Here is a 21,647-nt window from a genome sequence, read left to right as displayed (position 1 = left end):
GAAAAAAAATAATCTGTATTAAGAAATTTAGAAGGTTTTAAATGGATATTTTTAATTTAAATTTATGTTATAATACAAGGTAAGTATAAATATTTATGAAATTTATTTAAAATGGTATTTTATGTGTGTTATGCTTGCAAAATTGAAAGAAGTCTGGTCTTACATATAGGCGCAGTTGGAACATCGTCCACTTTCACTGACAGGGCGATTGCATGAAAGTAAAATGTATCTGGTACCAGCACTCGTTGATTCGAGAATTCGTGACGTAAATTGTGTTTAAGACCAAAGTGTCTTTAAATCTTTATAGCCTACATTGCTGGACTGGTTTTTAAAATGTTAGTTGAATTAAAAAATTTTTCATTGTACATACTTGACCAAACTAACATTAAATATTAAAATTCGTAAATTGTTGCTTATTATAATACAAATTAATACTTTTAATATTATAAAATATTTCTAAGTATTATTATAAAAACAAATATATATATACTTAGGTATAATGGATGCCATACTTAATGTATTTTTACTATACCGATTATTATGAACCTACTTATCTAAATATAACTATTTAAATAACTTTTTAAAATAGAATGGTTATTAGTTTATTAATAATTAAAATGCAAATTGAATTAGACTTTGATTAATTATAGACGACTATACAGAGCTCTGTGACCTAATTAGTTATTAGGGAGTATAATCGCGTTACGTATTAGTTATGCAATGTCTGTCTGTGCATAATCAAGCGCCATATATCATACATATATGTTATCCGTTTACATATTTCTAAGTCATTCGAGGCATGTATTTTATTAATATACATGTTATAGATATAAATAGAGATATTAGAAGAAAATGGAGAAAATGCAATTTAAACATTTAAAAATCGGTTTAATAAAACGAATATTTGCAGTCTTTATTATTTTGGATTGAATATAAATAAACAATTTAATAAAGTTTAAGCAATAAATATATTAAGTACTAAGATAGTCGCGTTCATTATATAAGCTTCTGAAGCTTCCATATAATTCTTTGCAAATTTGCTGTCTTTTCGCATAGTAGCACCTGTACACTTTACCACCAGGAGGTTCATACCTTTCAGATCTTCGTGTACGGACGATCTCCCCGCTGTATCCACACCAAGAGTCGACACACGTATATTGTAGAGTAACTAAATTCCCATCAGTTTTTAATAGAATTTTTGCATCGATATCAATGAACTCTTTTAGTTTTAAGCCATCAGGATAAGGAACGAATCTATCGATATCACATTTTATTTTATTCTTACTCTGCTCGCATATAAATTCCTCTTGGGACAACACGTTAGTTTCATTCGGCCTCGCCATATTCCCAACATCTACTAATTTGGTGTGTGAATCAACTTCGTCCTTCTTATGGCACACCCGCCCACCGTCTGAGTACGCCAAACAATCGATCAGGTAAAATAATTTATTGGGCACGTTATTCGATAGGAATAATAGTTTGTCAATATTTTTATAATTATAGTACTTTAAAGATTCACATTTATAATTTTCTAATGTTTCCAAGTAACAGTACTGCAATGGCGTTGATGGTGATGTTATTTGGGTTATAGAATATATTTTAACTTGCGTGCATTCTATTGACGTACAGTTGTAAAATTTCGCATTCTTAATATTGGGTAAGTAAGGTTCATAAATTGGTAAGTTGTTATTAATATTTCTTCGACTGGCTCTTGCTATTGTTTTGCATATCGGGAAATAATCCTGAATTAAAATTATAAGAACATATTGTTTTAATTAAATTATCTAAAAATGATATTTCATCACTTATAATGTAAAGAATTAAAAAATACTACACAATAAAAGAAACGTGGGCGGAAATCGCGCCGACACGATTTTTTTTTAATAATATTTGAGGCCTATTGATATATTTCATATTTAAATTGTATTCGTGATATGTTTTTATTTATATAGACAATAAATTTGGTTATGCAAATAATTTGCATAAGAATTTGTTACGCTTAGCACTTGTGCGCTATATGAATACATTTGAGAAGCGAAACGTGAAACGAAAATCTTCTAAAATATAATTCGTCGTCGATTTCGAGTCAATTCCACTGACAATAAATATGACAAATTTATTGTCTTTTTATGTTGTATACGTATAGGTGTTAGATTTAATATCTAACAATCATAATAAAAATAAAACATATTTAACTATCATAATAAGAAAGTATTGGGAATTTAATAAACCGATATAAATTCTTTATAGTGTAAAAAACATTTACCTCATTAATTACGCATAATACGTCCTTATTGTACCGCTGAAAATTAAAAATTGTATTAATTAAACTAAAAATCCATGACATCAAGGTTCATTGAGATGTAAGTTTTTTTATAATTTAAATGACATTCGAACCTAATACAGTAGGCGGGGTTACACAAAAAATCTCTAAAATGCTTTTTTGATTGCAAATGCTAAGTAGGCAGCCCACATGCCATACAGGTGTTTATAATATATTAAGTAACAATAACAACAGTTGCCTATCATTTATTAGTTAAATGTTAATTTTTATAGATATTCAATATATATAAGTTAATGTATGTTTTTTTTATTTAAACTTCCTTCTTTTGATAATTATTATTTTTTTTCGCTTTCGCTTATTGCTTCACGCTGTATCCCGCACTCAGCAGGGTAGGCAGAGGGAACCTAATGTTAAGACACTGCATCTCCCACTTTCCGCCGAATTCTGGAGGCATTGCGTGTTGAGTGGCGGATCTCAATGACGCTCTTTACCTCGACACCAGAGCGAAGAAATATTCTTATTAACTTGAAATAAAAAAAAAATAAGGACAAGTATTTCTATTTCTATACAAGAGGCTGGCAGTTATAAAAAAATGATAGAGCTGTAGAATCGAATCCAATCGCAGCAATCGAAATTAACCATACAGTAGTTAAAGAAACATAGAGTTAATTAGTCTTACCAAGAAAGAATTTATTACTCAGCTATGATACATCACTAATGAGTAAAGTAATGAGCAAAGCCATGGCTTTGCCCGTTTGTTATTGAAATGTGGCTTACATTCAGAAAAAGGCAAAAGGAAAAGTTTATATTTGTATCAAAAATACTTTTAATAACAATATATTGGCTTAAGGAGCTTATATAACTAATTCAGCTTACCGCGTACACGTCTAATAAAACACATTGGAAGATGACTAAACATAAAAAAGTGAAATTCATGTCTCCAACATTACATCATGGATGTCATATAAATTGTGATAGGAAACAAGCAAGTCGATATACAATAAAAGTTTTAGTATCGATCGCTTCATTGCGAACTTATTGAAAATTAATTGTGTAGGGTTTTGATAGGCGACGGTATATTCATATATTAAAGTTGCAGTATTTACGTATATTTAATCATTCTTTCTATTTTTTTTGTGAGCTACACCTGTATCTATTTATCAACGATTCAAAGTAAAATCAAGACAATAATTAAAACATCACTTTTAGGTGAATTATTGTAATTTTTTATCTATTTTGTTTTTATTAGATATCCGTCATATTAAGTCAATTTAAAATTCCAATTTTTACAACTATTTTCTCTAATTTTAAAACAAATATTTTAGAATGTGACTGTCAAAACGAATTAGTGAAAGTAACACTTAAACACAAAATATAAGTAAAAACAGCTAAACGTTCTTATTTTATTATCAAGCTTCTTTAGCCTGTAGTCATAAATAATATGGTAATTAACAAGTCTTGGACACTAGAAATAATATTTGGACACAAATACGTACCAGCAAAAATAGCTTCTGTTTATACATTGTTCATCACAACAGTACACTGGATGTGAAAGAATCTGTAAAAATAAAAAAAGGAGAATTAATATTAAATATTTAATAATCATATATTATTTTGCACTGTATACCGCAATTAGCTTCGCACTGTATACCGCAATTAGCAGGGTAGTTAGTGAAAACTTAAGTGTTAATACTTAATGTACTCCGAGTGGGAATCGAACACACAACCGTCACGTTGACAGTCACACACTGTGTCACTGCACCACTAGGGCCTCTTAATAATATGTATGATTTCAATATTTAAAGTAATTTACATAAAATGGAAGAAAAGAAAAAATCTGATTATCAAGACAAGAGTATGAGTGTAAGGGATGATGAAGACTAATATTAATATGTTTTTTCTCACCGTAGAAATATCTTGTATAATATTATTACACTGTAAGTAGTTTTGTCGATTTATGTGTATGTTTGTATATGTGTTTATATGTTTATGTATGTATGTATATGTAGTAATTACAGTACCAGTAATTACATATAAGTAGTTGCAATAATAATAAAATGGTGGCGCATAGCCTCCAATGATAATGTTGATCATTGATAGAACTGTGATTGCTACCTTCATCCTCGTCTCATGAGTCAAGGTTATATAACCAATACAACCTTCATTGCAATTAGCGTCAGTGGATTTTGACAGATCAAGAGCAATATTAATACCGTAGTAATTACTTTTAGTGAAATATGTTAGAATAAAATTGATGTAGTTTACATTTCCTATTTCTAAATGTTTTTATTGAAGGTAAAAATGTAGATTAGCTATATTAATTTTGATTTATAAAAACAAATTGTCACATTCTTATATAATGTTATTTTTTTATATCGATCGACGTGCGATCGAACGGCGTGTCACTGTAACGCATAGGTTGTGAGTTCGATTCCCATTTCCCACGAATTATAATTTGCTAATAATTTTATTTTCTTCGATTTGGGACTTCGGCAAAAGAGTTCTGTCACTCTATTGAGTAACGCAATGCTTCGATAATTCGGCGGAAAGTGGGATATGTTTTAACACTAGGCACCCTCTACTTACCCTGCTATATGCGGAATAGAGCGTGAAACAGTAAAAAATATATATAATCCATAATTAAAACTTTATAAAATACAAAGCAATTTTTTAGCAATTTATTTCTATTATCACGTACAAAACATTCATAACTTCTAGCGGTACCATACCGTGTCAACAATTCCTTCTTACAAGTGGACCATAATGTTTTGTTTCCATACAGACTCGTAGCTCGCGTTGCATTTACATCTGATAAGTATTACTTAAGCTTGCGCTCGCAGTGCTTTTGCTCTAGTTTCGACAAGGTTACTTGTAGGCGTACGAGCATAACTCGTATGTCTGTACGTTGTACGTACATGACGTGAAATATTTGTGACATTGAAAATGTAGGTGAGTACGATGGCCGCGGCATGGCCGTGCATCGGTTAGCAAATTTTATGTGATAATTTGTTCTAAAGTAAAATATTATCATCACATAATATTGTACTATGATCGCCTTATTGTTTTTTTTGTAAATTTTTTGTGTTTGACATTTCTAGGTTAGGCAGTATTGTGCATTGAGGTATGCGCCTAATATTAAGAATTTATTAAATTTATATTTTTTTACATAGCTTCACGCTGTCACCCGCACATAGCAAGGTACGCAGAGGGAACCTGGTGTTATGACCCACTTTCCGCCGAACTCTGTGGCGGAATTCAACGCCGAGCTTTTGCTAATAAATATTTAATTTCCTTGAGTGGAAATTGAACCCTCAATTTGTCGCATTTACAGTCAGACGCTTTAACCGCTGCACCACGACTGGCGCATTGAGGATGTTTGTTAACATATATACCTAGTTCATTTTATGAGTTTTGAATATATATTTGTTAATTGAGGATATTTTGAAATGAATGTATGAACTTTTAGTTTCATTTAATTTAAATATTAATTAATTTTGTCTTGGTGTGCAAGTAAATTTTGTGTAAGGTTAATTTAATAAGCTTATTGCCACATATCTTTGAGAAAGTATTAAAAATATATGTTATTTTTTTTAAGGAACGAGGCCGTCGTAACGGCATAGCGTATGTCTGTAATCTGTGAGAGGCGACGGTTCTGGGTTCATTTATCACTCGGGGGAATGATTAATTTAGGCAGCGTTTGGGAAACGTAGAGTCTTTACAATTTTAACTAAAAAAATATATTTTACATGGGCTGTTAATAACAGTAAATTTTATGTTTTTATTTTCTCGCTTGTTATATAAAATGTCAAAAAAAAATGTATAAAGTCATTGAGAATAAAGCGAGGACACATATGTATATCTTTTTTCATTTTTTAAAATATCATTCAACAGCACGGATAAATCATTATTTTTTAAAATTCCTAATAAAAAAAAAATTGTTTTTTATTTAGTGTCCATAGGTCATATTAGGCTTTACTTTTACTTATTACTGATTGAAAGTGTTGCATACAATGGACATTGAACGATAGTGAAAATATAATAGCGCTTTGAATACTAATGCGAAGTTTATTAACGTGTATGAAATAACAGTAATTACGTGTAATAATTCTTCTTGGGGGCAGGTGCGCAATATGTGACTGTAGACACGACAGGTCGTGAGTTCGATTCCCACTTGGGGAAATGAAATATTAAATATTTTTTATTTCTTCGTTCTGGTGTCGAGCAAAGAGCGTTGTTACGATCCGCCACTCAACACGCACTTGTAGCCTACCCTGCTGTGCGCGGGATTCAGCGTGAAAAAAATTATTCTGTAATGTGTCAAATGGGAATTTACTTTTGAACTCACAAGAGGTTGATTTTAATTCATACAATAATAAACTTTCGATATTATAGATAGATATATTATAAGAACCACACATACAATTGAATTCCACTGCTTCTTGCTTTTTAATTTAGTCATAATTTATTACTAAGTAGAAAAAGTTAAGCCTAAAAGTTATAGAGAGATCCACAAAGCAATCGAAAAGTTTTAGAACAATTTCGCTAGTGTCACGTTCATTTCAATATATTAAATTTTTTGTTTAATTTTAAATTAAAAGATATAATATTTAATTAACTAATATTCTTTGACCAATAAGAATAAGTAACGCGGATAAGTAACCTGATAGTAGGGAAAAGTGTGATATGTGGTTTACTAAGTTGTTACGGTGTTGGATATAACTGGAACTATAACAATAACTTTCTTCAAAAATATTATAAAGAAACAGTTTCTTTAAAGTTATAGGACAACTTTTTTATTTAAAAAAATATGACGTCTTTGTGGCATAGTTTGACAGTGTTTGACTGGGAGCACAATCTTTATGGGTTCGATTTTTGTCGTATCTATTCGATTCCTACAGAAAGTTATATATATTTAAGTTATATATTAAGGTCGTCGAGGCACAAGAGTGTTACAATAAAAACGTTTGTGGGTGTTCTCACTCTGGGGGAATTAAATATTTAATATTTTTATTTCTTCGTTAAGGTAACCAGGCAAAGCGCGGTGTTGAGTTCCGCCGTTCAACACCTTCGAAATACCTCAAGAATTCGCTGTCAAGTTGGAAACGGAAGTGCTTGAAAAGAATACGAAGTGTCTAGCACTAGCTTCCCAGGTTCCCTCTGCCTACCTTGGTATGTGCGAGACACAGCATGAAGCTAAAAAACAAACAATCCCTGGATCGTTTAAGCTATAGACGTTGGGTTGGAGAACGAAGAGTTTAAATGCAAAACATAAAATATATGTTTTTTTCGCTTATATTATATTCCAAACTATGCAGAAAGTGATACTAGACACGTGACTCATAAGTAATATAGTTTGGGTTACAGGATTGACTGCATTATTAAAATATTTTGTTGGTGTTTTATGGGGTCAAATGAAAGACTCCGTTGACATCATCTTTAGTGGGGTATATATAGCTTTTTATATCATTAACTGGTTTTAATAATCCTAAAATTATCCCAGTATCAAGTTATATGGTAGCTACGAAAATTTCATATGATATTACGAGTAAAATATATATTTTTATATACAACTCACTAATTTTACTTTTTTAATATTCTCTATGTGCCAAATAAAGATCTCTCAATATAAATACATAATACTATTTTGGTAATATTTTTTGTAATACGTATATCGGAAGTGATGTGGGCGATGAACTGTTTATAAGAATAAGATGATCTCGTTTCACATTTTAGGACATAATGTGGTCATTGACTTCATGTAGTTGACCTAATAGGCCAGGTAGTCTAATAATATTTAGTTTGATTTTTTTTTGTTTCTTGTTAGAAATAAAACATTACAAACTTATATTTTTAGGTCATTTCATGTAAATTGAGCGCTCATGCCCGTAAATTTAAGTTTTATAGGATTTAGTTCCCTTTGAACTATAATCCTCACACTTAACCAGCTTTTTATATTTAGCCATATTTGAATGGAAAATATAGGTTGTATGAATATATTAAGAAATTGTATTTGTTTTACTTATTGACTATTTATGTATACCTAATGGTACCATATCATTAAGGTAAGGTAGGTAATGTAAAAGGTGAGATATGTAAAGGTAAGATATCAACTTTTGCATAAGTGTAACTTATGTTCAGTATATTAATATATCTATGTATATAAAGACTCTCCATAAAGCATACCCACCAAGCAAATGACATAGAATCTGAAAAAAAATACAAATCTAAAGTTGCGTAAATCATAAAATAAGTATTTTTTATCAATTTTCATTTACACACCCTACTAATAAGGTAGAAACTTCGATAGGTAGTAAGTAGACAGTACAGATTTTCATATTTTAATTTAAATGTTTTTACATGACCAAGACGTCATACAACTAAATTATTAAGATATAATATTAAGATTGTAAAAAAAAAAAAATCACAATTAAAACGTTACAGACCAACATGCTCATAATAACTAACAATAATTGTAAGATAATAAAATTTAGTTAATCAATTACCTAGTTAAATGTTATATTGTTATAAATGTAGAGCGGAAATTGAAAAATGTTTCCTTATATTACGTTCATGCTTAAATAATCTAATAACCGTTCCTTATCAACTTCCTAACGGATGTGAATTTGATAATTAAGTGATTTATTAATAATTACCCTCAGTACATCTTTGTTATGAAGTTATTTAACATGAAGTGTTAACTCTTTAGAACGAGGGAGAAAGTACGTAATCGTATGTAAGTGGTTATTATTAGATTACATATAGTTCGCAATTATGATAAGACGTCGTAACGTTGTTAGGAAGTCCGTAACTGAATGTGATAGTGATGGGGATTCCCCGATTGTCATTTGAGGAATAATTTTATTATGCTTGTGCATATTATATTTTATGGAATTACTTTAGGTAAGAGATGAAATTTTCGTGAAGGTTTGGTGCGGATCAAGAGCATTTTAAAATTTTATACTTAACTTTTTCACATGCGAAAAATTGCAGTTTTAAGTAGATGGAGTAAAACATTTTTTCTATACATTTCTTAATTTAAAATATTACGAGTATATTATGTTATGGCAACCCCTCATCGGTAAAACTGCCTTTGTCACAAATTACAGACGCTCTGCTCTATATTTACAACAGAATAATAAATATAGGTATAAACATATTAATCTTGATATTTCCACTAGGTATTACCTAGTAGGTAAACTTAATTAATTAAGATTTAATTTTACAATATTTTCATGTATAAAATATTTTTCAATTATACTTATCAAATTACCGTCATAAAAACACGAGATTAACATACAATGACGTTAGTTTTTTGACTGTGCTTAGTAATTAGGATTTGGACAAGTACATTCTGTTGTGGTTAATTAGCCCATTACCTTTTTGTAAAGATGCGCAACCGAGCGAAACGGTAAAGCGTGTGTCACGCGGTACCGACTCTACTTAACTATTAACGAGATGTCGTAGTGACCCACATACTATTTGTATTGTTATATTCTATGGGACATATACTAGATTAGCCATACTAGGAATATCTACTAATTTTATATACATAATAACTAACAGTATCTACGAGTATAATAGTAATTCGTAAAGAAACGAATAAAAATGAGGTGCTACGGTTTCAACTCATGGCAACAAGGAGAGATAGAAAAAAAAGAAGAAAGAGAACAAGGAAATCGGAAAAGAGCTTTCCATCGTCAACATAATGACATAAGTATAGGCCTAAGGGCTGCAAAATTTGCTGTAACGTTCATCTCAACAAAGCCATGTTCCTAGTAAAAATTATTCTACTAAATCCGCCTTTAGAATACCTCCTAGAAATTAGCTGGAGGTAGTACTACAGAGGTAATAGGACCTACCTAGCCACAAAGGTATGATATGTGTAAACTTATAAGATATTACGCTATACCTACTTACCTTAATTTTCTTACCAATACAATTGATTTCTCAAAATGGTCGTATATGGTTAAGGAAATTGCTATTTTTATAGTGAGAATATTTATAGTTAAAGGTCAAATTTGTTTACGCGAAGCTGTGTAATAGTAGTTTTTTTTAACTTAGCGCTGTATCTTACGTATAGAAGGGTAAGTAGAGGGAACTTAGTGTTAAGAAACCACTTTCAGTCAAATTTTGCAGGTATTCTGGGTATTGAGTGGCGAAACTCAACGCCGCGCTTTGCCTTGACACCAGGGCAAAGAAATAAAAATATTAATATTTTATTTCCTCAAGTCCACCACCTGTGATGATGATGATGATGACCCCTGCACCACCACTGGCCTCATTTTTATAGTAAAAATATTTATAGTTTAATGTCAAATTTGTTTACGCGAAGCTGTTTAATCTATATATATAAAATCGAAAGGTCACTCACTCATCACGAAATCTCAGAAACTACATGTGCTAGGAATCTGAAATTTTGCATAGGAGTTACTTATAGGTCGTAGGTGCTCGCTAAGACGGGAATTTGTAATATTCGACTTCTAAGGGGTTGTTTTTGGGGTTGAAAGTTTGCATGAAACTTCGTTACTACAAATGCTAGGAGTCTCAAATTTTTAATGGACGTCACTTATAGGACGTAGGTTCTCATGGAGACAGAAATTAATGATAAAGTAGATCACGCAGGCTAAGCCGCGGGCGGGCCGCTAGTCATAGATATTTATAGTTCAATTGCATGTAATGCCTGTGCAAAGGTTTTTGAAAGTAGTTTTCTATTTTCGAACAAAGGGGAGCTAAAACGTACAATGCTTTTATTTGCTATAACTTAATGTCATCTACTTTGTAAAAATAGCTAAAGGTTAAATTTGTTTATGAAGTTCTAGTTCTCGGTAATTATAGTTATTTTTATTCACCAAAGGAAAACATATTGTTTTTAGAACTTAACTTACGTATTTTATACAAAGTGCTATTCCACATTTAAGAAAGCAAAATACTATTTAGGAAACGTGTAAAGAAGAAGAAATAGTTAGTATATTTTCGACCAATGATATCGTTGCCACTTTCCGCCTAATTCTGGAGGCATTGCGTGTTGAGTGGCGGAACACAACGCCGCTCTTAGAGAAGGGTTGTAGAGCATTATATTTTCGCATTTGGAATTTACATATGAAAATTCGAGTTGGTCGTGTGCGCGTACTTACCGCCAGACGACATTTGCGAGCAAAATCAAACAAAATCCCAAAAGATTCTAATAACAATTTACACTTTAGATATTTTCTTAAATTATCAAGCGATATATTTATAGCTCGATTATATTTATTACATTTCTTAAGTCCTAAAAATTTTGTGAGTATCAAATGTTATCAAAAATGTAATAGAGGCTTGCTAATTTTCTTCAAAATTAACGAGGTAGGTATATTTCAGTGAATTCTCAAATTTCGCAGTTCTAAGTTACAAACTAATACATATCTTTATTTAGCTTGTACCTGGAAACATGACATAATTAACTTTTACGGCTTTTGGTGTAATTATGTATACAATATATTTATGATTTGGTATTTACTAATATTAATATGAGTAAAAATAATGTTTTTAAAACTAGGTATAAAATACTCTCGCATATTTTTATCACAGTAAAAATAAATATCAAATTCGGAAACCATTAATCCTGCTCCATTAAAGGTCCTGCGATATATTTAATAAGGCTGTAAAAATTGATATTCCTCAACGATTGGTGATATTGAATCGATTTTCTTTGTTACGCAAAAGGGATATTTTGTTAATTCTTGTGAATTAATAATGACCGATGTTTATGTATAAGACTATAAGTTTTAAACACAACGCTAATACAACAATTTGCACAATTACCGCACGATTGCTACACATAGTAAAAGTGCACTCAATAATTTTTTAAAACATATTTTACAAGAAAAATGGTATAAGTATATAATATAGCTTTTGATGGGATTTATGTACATAAAGATCGTATGATATAATAAAATTTATATATTATAATAATATAGTAATACACGTATATATGAAAATAGCGATATCTCTTTAATCAAGGTCACCTGAATTATTATAATATTTTTAAGCGTATTTGATTTTTTGAAGCTGGATATAAATGTACTGATAAGTCGTAATAGCTCTCATATTCCTAAGGAAAATAAAAAAAAGTAGAAACAAAATGGTTATCATTTGACTGCAAGCGTAGTAGTTATGCGTTCGATTACCACTCGGGGCAAATAATATTTTTCTTGCACCGGAAAGATGTCTTGTCTTGTCTTAAATTCAGGCGGTGAACAGAGTGCCTTGACAGTAGGTTCTTTATAAGGCATAAATATATAAAGGCGCGTAATATTTCATATTAAATAATAAGTAAGGACTTATTTGCTCTCTCGAGATTTGAATAGTAAAATGTAAATAAAAATATTACTTCGTGTGATATGCAAAATCATTAAGAGTTATGAATATTATTAAATGAATAATCGGATTAATAAATTAATAATTACTTTATCAAATTATATAGTAGCCTAACAATATTAGTGTTAAATTATGGGTTAAATTCATTTTCATATTTATAAATTCATAATACCAACCTGCAAATGTTCCGAAGTTATTTTTAATTATTTTCGTCTAGATGTACTATTTTAAATTTACATTCACAGGGGGGTTTGTATATATTCAAATTTTACGAAAGTAGAACTAACACTGCTTTTGTAAACTAACAAAGAATATTCACAGCATGTTAAAGAGAATTGCAACAAAGGGAAATGAGGTGTGTCCTCAATACTTCCATTTAAACGAATTGTTAGAACAAAAAGATTAGGGGACAAAACGTCGCGTTCGCGATCGCATCGGGCTCGGAGTTTGGCTAATGGACGCGTGTTGCGCACGCGCCGACTCTCTTAAAACTGCTCGCTATTTACCGCCAAAACCATGTGGAGATAGTATCCGTATTCCGTACGCGAATTAAATTCATTGATGATGTTATACAATGCACTCGCTGCTAGTGCACTTTATTGTTATTCAATCACTGAAATACAGAATTAGATTAATAAACAGTATTTTAATAGGCCACGGACGCTATAATATATATGCAGCTTCACGCTGTATCACGCACACAGCAGGATAGGCAGCGGGAATAGTGTATGGCACACCGTGCTCCATTTACAACATGTTAAATTATTTAGTTATTTTAAAATATGTAAAATTATTTTTGTTTGTGGGAAATATTTAATTAAAAATATTCGTCTCACATAAATTTTATTTTAAAATCATAGTAATAGGCGTAAATTCAACTCTACTATTCTATTTCAATAAAGCTACTAAATGAATGAAATTTGATACTAAGAAAACTTGAACGATAGGGGTGACTTAGGTACTCTAATTACATTAGCGAATATGAAAAAAGTGCCATTTTTTCCTGCATTCCATGTCATCAGTTAAAGGGTTTCGAATCTTAGGGTGGTTTGAATGTGTTGTTAGTTTTTTTTAATAAGTAATATTGAATGAAATTCAATAAGATGAGAGAGATGAAGAGAGAAAGACTCAAAATTATGTTATGTCTATCTATGTAGTAATATACTGAATTTTTACAGTTCAATAACATACATTATAGCCAAAATTTATTTTTTTACTTTAATTTATTAAAGAGTTCAGAGTGTTTGATTTCGTTTACTGTTTTAAATAAAATACATTTAACAAGCTGCCATCTCTGTAATATTGTCGATAACTTTGTACAGAGAGTACTCATATTACGGATAGAGCCGATTAAAAGTTTGTAAATGCATGGTAGATGGCGCTGACACAAAAATACGTGAGGTCAGCTGTTAAGCAATAATAGTTTATAACAGGCGTGATTTTAAACAAGAAGTCTAACACAGTCAAATATAAAACTGAAACAGTCTTAAAATTTAAATTGTATACAGTAGTTTTGGCCCGATGAAGTTACAGAAGTGACGCAGATAAATTATAATCATTTTTATATGGTTACTTCTTTTTTTCAGCTTCGCGCTATATACCACATATAGAGGGCACTTAGTGTTAAGAAACTCCGTTATCCACTTTCCGCCGAAGTCACCAGAGCGAAGAAATAAAAAAAATAAAAAAAATATATATTTTTTACCGAGTGGGAATCGAACCCACAGCCGTTACACCATACGGCCTCAATATGGTTAAAATCTTTATCATGCTTATTTTTTTATCATTAGCTTTTTCTGTAATATTAAAAAGTTTATTAACAACATAAAATGACGGAGATACAAAAATTAACACCTTAATTATTTATAAATTTAGTTTATTAATAACTTAAACTATCTGGCAGATTATATGGCAGTGATTATTTATGACGTTGAAGTTATTTAAAGCTATAACATATACCTTATAATATTATTATGAATTGTTAATTTCAATCAGCCATATTGTACTACGAGCCATAAATTAACAATTCAAACAACACTATACAAATATAAAAATATACTCATAATTATATACGACGTGTCGCTTTGTTTATTCATTTTAACGTTTTCGTGATTCTACAGGATAATAAAGCCACTTAAACTCGTATCCTTTCAGTCCATATTTTTCATCCTTTTCCGTTTCAGGTTTGGGTACATCGTCGGATAGAATATCTAAAATTTCTTGACTTATTTTTGGGCGAAATCCTTTTTCATCAGCTACGTAATCAACTCTCGTTCGGACCCCATTTCTACCAGTTACATAATAATAACCGATTTTGACACCATTAGTGTAACCCTTTTCATGATGACCATGAAATCCAACTGTGTAATTAAAAGTATATAAAAGGGCAGTCATATCACCTGTATTTAATCCTTTTGGAAGACCCTCAATTTCGCCAGGATTCTTGTGATAAATGTCCGCATTTTTATCAACAATTTGCATTTGAGCTGCGATGAGAACTGGTTTCCCAGGCGTTTGGGCAGCGTTCGGCTGAGAAGATCCTAACAAAGACGGATTTGGACTAGCAGATTGCAAAATTTCTTCAAAGCTTTTAGGTTGCCGATACCCATTTGGAGTAGCTGATGGCGAATCTACATTCACATTTTTTTGGCTCCGTTCATTGTATTTTGGACCATTTGTATATTCCTTGGAATCGATGGGGTTGGATTCACCAGCATTAGAAAGTGATGCATCATTTTGATCTATTTTAGGAGTTTGTAAATTTATATTTGGGATATTAATTTGATCTGATACAAGCCCGCCTTGCAATTCTTGTACATTTGCTTCTTCTATAGACTTAGGTGCCGCAAGTTTTGGATCATAACTTTGCTTTATATTTTGTCTCGTATACAAATTAGGCTGAAAATTGGATTTTCCATTAGAATACTGAGATGAAGTCGGTGCACTGTTTCCGTTTCCGTTATCGTATGTTGATTGTGCTGAGTTAAGCAGCGCTATTGGCCCTTTCACTGTGTTTGATTGCTGATTTACTGAATTTCGATTATTATTAATAGACACACTGGGATTATCTTGGTTGTGGTTCGCATATGTTTGCTGAGTAGAATCAATTGATACCGAAGGTATATTCAGTTTTGGATTTTGAGGAGAAAATTGATTTGCAAAAGGATTTTTTAATGAAGATTCCGGTCTTGCAAAATTATTTTGGGAAATTTGTTTCTGCTCTATTAGTTCTATTTTTGGTGCAGATGTAGTGGTTGGTACCTTACAATGAGAACAAGACCTTGCAATTCCTGCCTTATTTTCAACATTTAATTGTTGTTTATTATTAGAGAGGGCTTGCTGCGTTGGAGGCAAAGATATAGAGTGAGCTTGTCGAGTACCAGCAGAAGGGGCCGAATACATTGCCGATTGATTTTGCTTCATATGAATTGTTGGGCTTTTTCTTTCTCCAACACCAGGACCCGTAGGATCTATAAAGAAAATGATATGATATTTTTGTAATATTGTTTACAAGCGAAGAAATAAATTTTTACATAAAAAATATTTAACAAGTAAAACCATATATTTTCTTACATGGCTTGACTCGAATGTTTTTCATAGATAATATCTTAAAGTTTCCATTTTCATCCGTGGCATATACAGTAACGTGGTAAACCCCATCAGCCGTAATAAAGCCGAACTCTCCCATAATTATTCCATTTTCGTCTGAAATAAAAATATTAAAGTTGTGAATAATATATTAACTGTATATTTGTATACATAACAAAATTTACGATTTTATATACTAAAAAGTACACTGATAATAATATAATTATCTATTCGTCTATCTACAAATTGACATTTTTTAATTTAATAAATTTAATTTATCACTGTAATACTAATAAAACTATTATACATATATTTTGAACTAGGAACATAATTTACGAGTGTTTAATGCTAATGAGCGCTTATTTTAGTAAATATTACGAATGCTGGCGTCGCTCAGTCTCACAAAATTGACTATTTACATATAGGTCTTCTGTACGAGTATACATAAGATAATATATTCTAACATGTTCGTTGAGAGACAATTTCTTCATAATAACATAAAATCTGGCAATTTAGTACTACATATTTTACTATAGGATTATTAATTTTTAAGGTTCTCCTCAAGCTGGAATTAATATCAAATACGGTCTACGGTTCCTTGGAGTATAAAAAAAATCAAACTTCTAAGTCAATACAATCAAAAGATACGAGCATTTATGCTTCGTGCTCGTAGGTACAAATAACGGAAAAAATCCAGTAGGTTTTTTTTTTTTAAAAAAATCTTTAGAAACTTATAATTGTAGTTCATTTCATGTAAAATGAGGTTATATAAGAACACTTTGTTCTCCGAATCGCTGTAATAGAAATTGGTACAGAACCCTCTGTTGACAAGTCTTACTCGCACTTAATAAGATTTTTTGTTTTCTGATAAAGGCAGTATATTTTTCATTTGTAAAAGTTATAAATATATTGCAATGATCATAACTAGATTGCCATTTATTAAATCGTCATGCCACTATTGGCATATGCCAGACAAACATAACGGTTGTTGATTTGAATCCCTTTCGAGTAAATATGCATACTTAAGCTAGTTACTTCATGGGCGTTATCGGGTTATAAATGTAAAATTGAGTGCCATTTTACTAGTTTCTTTTCTCTTATATAAATTATTATTTTTTACCTTTCTTCTCATGTCGATGTTGTTCTCCATCAATTGTAAATCCAAATTCATATGGTCTATTTTCGTCGGTATATTTGTCTGCACCATAAACTTGAAAGTAGCAGTTTATACATAGAAGTATACACACGATTTTTATGGTGGTCATCTGCAAAATATAATAATAATGCTAAAATTTGATTATGATTAATATATTTATAAACATAGAACCTACAAGATGGTGTTATTTTTCGTTATGTTCAGTACAAGTGTTTATTTAAAGTTCCCGGATTTTTATCTAGCAACCTTCGTGCGCAGCAGTAGGCATTGCCGTTTCCATATATAATAATGTTAATTTGTAACCATGGCTGTAATCGAAACATAATAACTAAAAATAAAATTGTCTATATTTTATATTATTACATATACATATGTTAGGTATCTTAATAATCAAAGTAGGTACTATAAAATTTTATATTTATTATCTACGCTAGCATTATGAAGCTTAACGAAGCGAATAAAATCTTTATTGATAAACTCATTTCCTCAAATTTAATAGTAAAAGATGAAGCTTGTTTGGAAGAAAAATATAGACATCTTTATGGGATTTCAATAAAAAAATATATTGATTCTGACGTGAACACAAATCAATTCAATCAATATTTGATCGATAACCGGATATTTGAGTATCAAAAGCTTAGTTGAATATTAGTATTAACGATGAGAGGGTTCTGTTCTCCACTTTCCGCCCAATTCTGAACACATTGTGTGTTTAGTGGCGAAACTCAACGCCGCGTGTTGCCTCGACACCAGAACGAAGAAAGACAAATTTAGATAAATATTTCATATCCTCGAGAGGGGATCGAACCTACAACCAGTCGCGTGTATTTTACGGGTACCTAAACCTACCTACGACTGGCCTCAATAATAGAATTATTTTTTTCATTTTAATTTTATGTTTCTATACTAATATAATAAAGCGGAAGAGTTTGTTTGTTTGTTTGTTTGTTTGTTTGTTTGTTTGTTTGTTTGTTTGTTTGTTTGTTTGTTTGTTTGTTTGTTTGTTTGTTTGTTTGTTTGTTTGTTTGTTTGTTTGTTTGTTTGTTTGTTTGTTTGTTTGTTTGTTTGTTTGTTTGTTTGTTTGTTTGTTTGTTTGTTTGTTTGTTTGTTTGTTTGTTTGTTTGTTTGTTTGTTTGTTTGTTTGTTTGTTTGTTTGTTTGTTTGTTTGTTTGTTTGTTTGTTTGTTTGTTTGTTTGTTTGTTTGTTTGTTTGTTTGTTTGTTTGAACGCTAAGATCTCTGGATCTACTGGTTCGATTTACTTTGTTTTTGTTTTGTATGAAAGCTGCATTCTTCAGGAGTGCTATAGGTTATATAACATTACATTACACATATATACTTATATATTAAAATACTTTCTAATTTGACATGCAATTTATTCTGCCATGTTAATAACAACCGTCGCGTCGCTACGCAACCGTTACCGCGACATTTTGATATTCATCCTTATGAAATTTGATAAATAATTAAGGAGATGTCACTGATTCGAAATGACCTAGCCCTCGGGCGGCATAATATGAGTATGTCCGACGCGAAAATATTCTTATAGTTCAAGCAGGCGTAGCCGCGTCCGGGTCCACTAGTAATATAATAAAGCGGAAGAGTTTGTTTGTTTGTTTGTTTGTTTGTTTGTTTGTTTGTTTGTTTGTTTGTTTGTTTGTTTGTTTGTTTGTTTGTTTGTTTGTTTGTTTGTTTGTTTGTTTGTTTGTTTGTTTGTTTGTTTGTTTGTTTGTTTGTTTGTTTGTTTGAACGCTAAGATCTCTGGATCTACTGGTTCGATTTACTTTGTTTTTGTTTTGTATGAAAGCTGCATTCTTCAGAAGTGCTGTAGGCTATATAATATTACATTACACATATATACTAATAAATTAAATACTTTATAATTTGACATTCAATTTATTCTGCCATGTTAATAACAACAGTCGTCGCTACGCGACCGCGTTCGTTACCGCGTCATTGATTGATATTCATCCTTATGAAAATAAATATAATAGTCACTTTTAGCATTTCATCTAGATTGAAATTATATTTCTATAGAAATTATATTCTTATATTTCAAGCAGGCGTAGCCGCGTCCGGGTCCGCTAGTGTTTTATAAATGTAAGAATGGATTGTATGGACGTTACAGTTTCAGAACATAGCAAACTCTATATAAATAAATGAAAACTTACAGCTTCAAAATTATATTCTTCCTTAAAAATAAGCTGAAACTATTCTAACAAAGCTTTAGTCATAGAACAACTCCAATGTAACGTTCGAAGATTCTTTGTAGAATTAGTCTCGATATCTAGAATGCTCCGCCGGTGTTATCAAATCACATCTTAGTTGATCATCTTTTTCGTGCATATATTATTGACTAATATAAAAATATTTTATAAGTATACATAAAATTCATAATGCCATTAAAATACCTTATACATTAAAATACGTTTACAATATAAAATTATATTTAACAAAATATCTTTCTGTCAGATATCATCAATAAATAGCTTAGTAATGACTATTTCCACTTCATTTAAAAAAAAATTGAATACATATAATAAAATGAAAACGTGATTTTAATACAAATAAACACTTAATGTAAATTTGGCGTATAGTTTGTTATTAAAGTGATTTTTACGAGCGAATTGTTTCCGTATTACGTTTTCGTATGTTTACAATATGAGAATTCTGACAATAAACTAGCAATATTAAATACTTATAGTTTATTATTATTGATTTCCAGTTTTCAATTACAGTTAATATCGGTGTTTGAATGATTCACCAAAAGTAATGTACTAGTATAAGGCAAGCGTGATGGGTGCATTATTAGGACCCTGCCTAAACCTAAGTTTTCGTAATTTTTTTGGATGATTTCAAATGTCACTCAGAGCCAGGGTAGATACATCAAAATATTTAAATATAAACACTCTAATGCCTATATTTAAAATATTTTAGTCACCTGTGTGTTGTGATTTTATCTACAAAATATGGTGTTAAGTTACGCCAGCTAATACGGAATTTTCCTGAATTACGGAAAATTTCCAGATAGTAAAAATACACTATCATAATCAACATTTGAAAAAAAAAATTTTTTTAAAGTAAGTAAAGATCTAAGTAATCTGAAACAATAAATTCGCGACCGCCAAGGTTCATGAAATAAGTAAGCAATTCACGCTTATGACGTAATACCTCTACACGCAAATAGTCTATATTTATTAAATTGTAAACACTTGACACGCCAAGCCGTGTTCAGAAACTAAAACTGCCCAATAACATATAGTAGCTATGACATAATGTTTGACTAATTTTCGATCGAGTGTCAAACAATCAGTATATTTTGCGATCAAAGATTTTGTTATAAATATCGATTACAGACATTGAAATAAAATGATGTATTGTTTTTTTATAATATAAAATTGATAATATAATAATAATTGATAATCCCTTCGTATGTTGAAAATTAAACCCATAAAATTGAATTACAGTGGCGTTATATTTTTTTAAAAAATTAACGATACTTCTCTGTTAATAATAAGAAATGATTAATGTTAATTTTAAAAAAGTTAATAAATTATTTATTAATTATAACAAGTAATAAAAAATAATTATGAATACATAATTTATAATTAATAATAGAATAATTATTTTAGCATTTATTATTATATTAATAATTATAAAAATATTTGATTGTCATATTATTAATAGTTAAATCTAAACGAGAGTAATTAGTTTACTTACTTTTTTCATTTCTGCATGTGGGATGATGCGGTATGTTTCGCAAACGATCACACAAGACTGTCGATTCTTTCGACAACGTAATTTATTAATACGTCGCCATAGAGTATACAAACATGTCGATATTTTTTAACAAAACTATTTTATGATATTTTAGTTTAAATTAACAGTACCCATAACTAAATAGCGACATGGTTATTTAAGTATATTTTTTTGCTATTACCTTTGATTCTATATAAAACTAATATTTAAATATATTCTTTTTTTCTAATATTATGACTCTTGGAGACACAAAGTATACAGCGTAGAAAAGAATGAGCCACTTCTGTTAAAAAAATATGCCTATGACATTGTAATATATGAATCAATTAATAAAAATCATCGTATCTCGTATATAATGTGTTAACATTTTTCAATACTACTTATATTAAATATCCGATTATTCAACTCGACATTTAAAACTTTGTAACCTTTCAATGAGTAATAGAAACGAACGTTATTGATTTGTTTGATTATTTTATTAGATAATTAATCTACAAGCAACTTAT

At 30.3% G+C, this 21,647-nt stretch overlaps 3 protein-coding genes across 4 annotated transcripts in view; all 3 read right to left on the bottom strand.

The window, feature by feature from the left end:
• LOC146532688 (uncharacterized) overlaps positions 1 to 13,142 on the bottom strand; it is a 32,680-nt gene extending 19,538 nt beyond the window's left edge. Inside the window, exons 1-2 of the mRNA XM_085196368.1 lie at positions 12,817 to 13,142; positions 3,781 to 3,842 (exon numbers count right to left, since the gene is read on the bottom strand). Of these exons, the coding sequence (XP_085052494.1) occupies positions 3,781 to 3,807 (27 nt within the window). The 5' untranslated portion in view covers positions 3,808 to 3,842; positions 12,817 to 13,142. The remainder of the gene's footprint in view (positions 1 to 3,780; positions 3,843 to 12,816) is intronic.
• LOC146532689 (uncharacterized) lies at positions 972 to 3,398 on the bottom strand. The gene is made up of 3 exons (XM_085196366.1): positions 3,161 to 3,398; positions 2,267 to 2,302; positions 972 to 1,742 (listed from the first exon to the last, which is right to left on the bottom strand). Exons 1-3 carry the CDS (start codon positions 3,218 to 3,220, stop codon positions 972 to 974), a joined length of 867 nt encoding a protein of 288 aa, XP_085052492.1. The 5' UTR covers positions 3,221 to 3,398.
• Positions 13,143 to 14,515: 1,373 nt separating the features above from the next.
• Positions 14,516 to 21,209, bottom strand: LOC146532687 (uncharacterized). Of its 2 annotated transcripts, none has more exons than XM_085196744.1 (4): positions 21,103 to 21,209; positions 17,349 to 17,493; positions 16,214 to 16,345; positions 14,516 to 16,110 (listed from the first exon to the last, which is right to left on the bottom strand). In XM_085196744.1, exons 1-4 carry the CDS (start codon positions 21,109 to 21,111, stop codon positions 14,738 to 14,740), a joined length of 1,659 nt encoding a protein of 552 aa, XP_085052870.1. In that variant the 5' UTR covers positions 21,112 to 21,209; the 3' UTR covers positions 14,516 to 14,737. The 2 variants fall into 2 exon arrangements, with proteins under 2 accessions (XP_085052870.1, XP_085052871.1); XM_085196745.1 differs by lacking the exon at positions 21,103 to 21,209 and adding an exon at positions 19,554 to 19,701.
• Positions 21,210 to 21,647: the final 438 nt, after the last annotated feature.

The sequence above is a fragment of the Heliconius melpomene genome, chromosome 13 (assembly GCF_056956725.1).
Source record: "Heliconius melpomene rosina isolate 202511_hmr_F chromosome 13, ASM5695672v1, whole genome shotgun sequence".
In the NCBI taxonomy this organism is placed as follows: domain Eukaryota; kingdom Metazoa; phylum Arthropoda; class Insecta; order Lepidoptera; family Nymphalidae; genus Heliconius; species Heliconius melpomene.
The sequence above is the reverse complement of the archived record's forward strand: the minus strand, read 5'-3'. Positions and strand labels throughout refer to the sequence as shown.

What these genes read in the sequence shown, in the direction of transcription:
- LOC146532689 (XM_085196366.1), bottom strand. Translation starts at nt 3,220, where the DNA reads ATGAATTTCACTTTTTTATGTTTAGTCATCTTCCAATGTGTTTTATTA. An exon ending in TTTTATTAGACGTGTACGCG is followed by an intron (nt 2,303 to 3,160) that starts GTAAGCTGAATT and finishes TTTAATTTTCAG; the next exon opens with CGGTACAATAAGGACGTATT. An exon ending in TATTATGCGTAATTAATGAG is followed by an intron (nt 1,743 to 2,266) that starts GTAAATGTTTTT and finishes ATTTTAATTCAG; the next exon opens with GATTATTTCCCGATATGCAA.
- LOC146532687 (XM_085196744.1), bottom strand. An exon ending in ACATCGACATGAGAAGAAAG is followed by an intron (nt 16,346 to 17,348) that starts GTAAAAAATAAT and finishes TTTTTATTTCAG; the next exon opens with ACGAAAATGGAATAATTATG. An exon ending in AAACATTCGAGTCAAGCCAT is followed by an intron (nt 16,111 to 16,213) that starts GTAAGAAAATAT and finishes TTTTCTTTATAG; the next exon opens with ATCCTACGGGTCCTGGTGTT.